The sequence below is a fragment of the Nestor notabilis genome, unplaced genomic scaffold (assembly GCF_000696875.1).
Source record: "Nestor notabilis isolate BGI_N333 unplaced genomic scaffold, ASM69687v1 scaffold26237, whole genome shotgun sequence".
Classification (NCBI taxonomy): domain Eukaryota; kingdom Metazoa; phylum Chordata; class Aves; order Psittaciformes; family Psittacidae; genus Nestor; species Nestor notabilis.
Genome location: NW_009938194.1, coordinates 28,032 through 32,446, shown reverse-complemented (window position 1 = coordinate 32,446; position 4,415 = coordinate 28,032). Strand labels below are relative to the sequence as shown.

Genomic DNA, 4,415 nt, shown 5'->3' with positions numbered 1-4,415 from the left:
CCCCCATGGGAACAGTTTATGTCTGACATTGGTTGTTTGCCTGCAGAAAGGGTTTTGGCTTGAATATTTTCCACTGATGGAAGAGAGAAACACATAGCAAGGAGGAAGCAAGGTTGTGTGAGCAGTTCTGGGTAGCCTCAGTAAGACCTCAACCTTTCCTCTGGTGGCAGGATGTCCTGACAGAGCAGGAAATGCCTGTCCAAGTGCAGGGAAGAGCCTCCTCACCACCAGGCTTTGCCTTCTCTGCATGAAGTATTGCTAGCCTCAACTTACCTTTTTCTCCCTGCCAGATAGAGTCCTACACATCTGATCCCTTGGTCTACCACGGTGGCATGAAGGTGTCCTTCGTCATCCAGCTGATGAATGCCATTGCCAGAATTGAGCGAGCTCTGCCCAAGCTGACGTTGCCCATCCTGGTGCTACACGGCTTCAAGCTCTGCGACATCAAAGGGTCCTATTTCCTGATGGAAACAGTGCAAAGTCAGGACAAAACGCTCAAGGTCAACTGGATTTCTTGGGGTTTAGGGTACTGTCATGTCAGTGTTGGCCTGAGCCTCATGACACTGAGGGGCAGGGAGCATGGAGGCAAAGCAGGGCTGATGCACTGGTGAGCCCAAATGCAGCCCTCCCTGGGCACCTTCCAGCAGCCACAGCCAGGCTGTGGGCTTTGTGATCCCAAGACCTGACCCAGCAGTGGCTCTGTGCCTTGGACATGAGGCATCTTGGTGTACAAATAGAGCCAAGCTCATAGGCAGGTAAAGTGCTGACCTCAAAAGCTCTTCTGAACAATGCTAACTGCGTGAGCACCAACCTTACCTTGTGCTCCAGCGCGGAAAGGTACAGGGGCCCTCCCAAAGCCAGCACAACAAAAGGCACTTCACATCTGCTCAAGAGAGCCACAGCTGATTAGCCAATTGTTAGCACATGAATGAGCCTGAAAGAGAGACAGGGAGATGAGGGGAAAGCTTTTGTCATTGGGAAAATAACTGGACAGTCTGGACATGAAAAGAGTAAAATCACACAAGGCATGATGGGAACATCCCCCATTGTCCTTTAAATCCAAGGGCATGATAAGTATTCCCTCCTCCTTAGTGGGATAAGAAGCAAGAAATAGATGGGGCTGGGACAGGCAGCTAATGGGCAGCAGGGTGCTGGGTAACGCACAGATGTTGAGCTGCAATGCTAATGCTTTCGTGCTTGTGGAGGGCCAGCACCACCAGCAGCATCTCTTGATTCCATAACCTGCCCCAACTGGGAGAAAACCCTGACGAGATGTGGGCAGGAAGTGCTGGACCTGTGGGTGCTGATGAGAGAGGACCCGAGGCTGGTTTGTTCATGCCTGTGCTAACCTCCACTCTCTCCCTGCTTGCAGGTCTATGAGGAAGCCTACCATGCCCTCCACAAAGAGCTGCCCGAGGTCTCTACCTCTGTCTTCACAGAAATACTGACATGGATCGGCCAGAAGGTGTCGGCCGCTGGGGAAGCCAGCCAGGCTTAAGAGCAGTTGGGTTTGCAGCTCTCACTGGGGTTTTCTGGGAGTAGATGCTTTCCTTAATAGAAGTCTCTCTGCAGAAGACCTACATTGGAGGGACTCTGGGATGTTTTATCACGCACAGCTAAGGGAGGGTGGGGGGAGAGGCACAGGGTGGAGCATCATTTGCTGATGTAAATGGCTGTGGCCCTAATCTGGAGGGGAGCGGATGCTGTGGGAGCAGCCCTCGGAGCTTCCCAGGTTGGGTGTCTTCACTGACATGCTCCTCACTCACCAACCTTCCCCCACCACTTCCCCTTCTCTGCTTTCGCTGGGTGACAGGGGTGTATTTATACTGCAATAACTTTTGGTATGTTAAAGAAGTCACTATCTTCCACTTCATGGTTTGATTACAGGTGCATACAGTCCCTTCCCCATCCCCACCATCCAGTACCTTAAAAGCCATGGTCCTTGAGAGGAGAGCAGCACCCAAGGTGCTGGGTCACGAGGAGAGGCTGAGGTGGAGCCAATGGCTCCCCAAGGGTGAAAGGCTGCTTTCCAAGGTTAGATCCCTTTGGATGCTGCCTTTACCAGGAGCCCAGGCCAGGGGGAGCCCAAAGGCAGCCTCCCCACTGCCCTGCACGTCCCTCTGCGAGTTTGCACTGGGGAAAGGTGTTGAAAGCTCTTTAGTTTTAATTATAAGAGCAGGATCCCAGGGCGGAGAGGAGGAATGTGGGATCAACCCCACTTGGCACACTGAGAACCCAGGCTGTTCCCCATGCCAAACCTCGTCTCCTCTGCACAATGAACTATTCTGTAAATATTTCGTGGGGCTGCTTTTTCTCCCTTATTTTTTCCCCTTCTTCTTTTCTTTTGGAATTAATCACTTGCGCTACTGAACCTGAAAGAGCAAAGTCAAAGTTATAAGAGAATAGAGTAATATAATATATGATGTATATAGAGCTGGGAAGGAATGAGAGGAGAGTCTAAAGAAGGAGTTAATTGTTCTTTCTCTTGGCAAGGAATAATGTTGTCCTACCAGGATGCAATTCTTTCACCATAACTTTACAGTCATAATCTGTTGTTTTCCTTCATCAGTTGGAAAATGTCCTGAAAATAATGCTGGAGAGAAGTGCAGAGCATCTGGTGGGTAGGGATTAGCAGTGGGTGTCCTCATGGTCCACCGATTTAGCAGGAGCTCCACAGCAGGAGCAGAGATCCCATCCAAGCTCATCACCATCTCCTCCTGAGCAGCACAACCCCCTCTGGGGCAGATCACTGAGCAGAGGGGCTGAGCTCACCCCTTCAGGCAAGGTGGGGAGCTGGAGGCAGAGCATAGGGTGCGACCATCCATCCAACATCTGCCTTGCTGCACTGGGGGTATCTGGGGACACTGGTGTATGAGCTGCCATAGAGGAGCTTGTGGACTGGTCCAGGAGTGCAGAGAAGCCAAATCCTAGAGCTGCCTGGGTCTGTGGTCACAGCAGGGTGAAAGGAAAGGCTTTGGACTCTTTATGGAGCAGAGGCATCGTACTGATACAGCAAAAGCTGTGCAGCAATCACAGCGTGGCCATGTGGGTCAGTTTGTCCAGGGTGATGGCCCTGACTATGAATACACTTGTCATCACTAGCCAAAGGGAAGGGGTTTAACCTGGGCCTCTCCCTCCAATTCTGCAAAAAGAAAATGCCTGCGACTGTTGCACTATGAGAGTGGGGCATCTCCCCAGTGACAAACCAGCCCCTTGTTGCCTTCCCTGGCAGCCTGGATCCATCAGCATCTCCCAAGCTGCATCCCCGGGGCTGGATCCCACCTGAAACAGTCACAGGGCATCACCCACCTTTTATCCCTTTGAGACCAGATCTGGGTAGAGTCAGGAAAGGGACCTCTGTGCAATAACAGTCAGAATCAGGGCTCGGTCCCAGCAGTGTGGATGGATGAAGAATGTGTGGATGCAGGTTAAGTCCTTGGAATTGCCCTAAGGGGCACCATGACAGGAAAGTTCTTTTACAGGTTGATCCAGGCGCTTTCCCACTTGTATTTTCTTGTCTCTAAAGAGAGAAATGAGCTGTAATTCCCCCAGAAACACCAGCTTTTGATTCAAATATGATTCCAGTGCAATCAGCTGCTCTCACCAACCCCTACTAGCCACTGGTGACACTTGCTCTGGGCAGGAGGTGATGCAGGTCCCCTGCTCTGCATCCTCCAGCAGCCTGGCGTGTTGCACCTTCTTTTCCCTGGGCAAGATCCCTCCTTGCCAGATGCTGCTGGGGAAAGATGGCAGGAAGGGGAACACTGTAGTGGTGATAAACCTCACCTGCTCCTTCAGCTGGAAAGGGAACCAAGTAGGCGTGATCCAGCGGTGACAGACGCTGCGGGGGTAGCAGCAAGATGAGGATGGGATTCCTGAAAGCACTTTTACAGAGGAAGTCAGGAGGAGTAAATCAATGCCCACATTCTCCACATCCCTTCAAGCTGACAAGCACTTTGTAGGGGGGAGGGAAGCGACCCTCCAGCAGGAAGGTCAGAGCTCGTCTGCTCCCTCCAACCTGGCTTCAGGCAGAGGGAAGCCGGTGGTCAGTGCCTTTGCTAAAACGTGTCCTTTCACCCAGGAAACATCCGCAGCTCAGAGACATTCAAGAGAAATAGAAGGAAACTGATTCGATTGATGTGGGGAAGACTTGTCCCTCTGTCCAGCTGAGCTCAGCCATGGCGTGTGGCCGGGGGAAGCTGTTTGGAAACCAGGTTAACAAGCAAAAAGCTGAAAGAAAAAGCAAAGAAAAGCCCAAATAAGCCCCAAGCCGTGGCACAGCAGCGGCTATTGCCGTCCTCAGCTGAAGAGTTACCTTCTGAGGACGTTAGCACAGGGAAACCTACCCAGAGGTAGCTCTCACTGCTGTTGCTGACCCCTTCCCCTGCCTATAAGCCACTTTATATTGACCTCTT

At 51.8% G+C, this 4,415-nt stretch overlaps 1 protein-coding gene across 1 annotated transcript; it reads left to right on the top strand.

Annotated features, from left to right (window-relative positions):
- Window positions 1-290: 290 nt before the first annotated feature.
- On the top strand, window positions 291-1,498 carry MGLL (monoglyceride lipase; the record flags this gene model as incomplete). Its single annotated transcript, XM_010019214.1, has 2 exons — window positions 291-500; window positions 1,373-1,498. Coding segments are annotated over 2 exons (336 nt in total), but the record flags the coding sequence as incomplete, so codon positions are not given.
- Window positions 1,499-4,415: the final 2,917 nt, after the last annotated feature.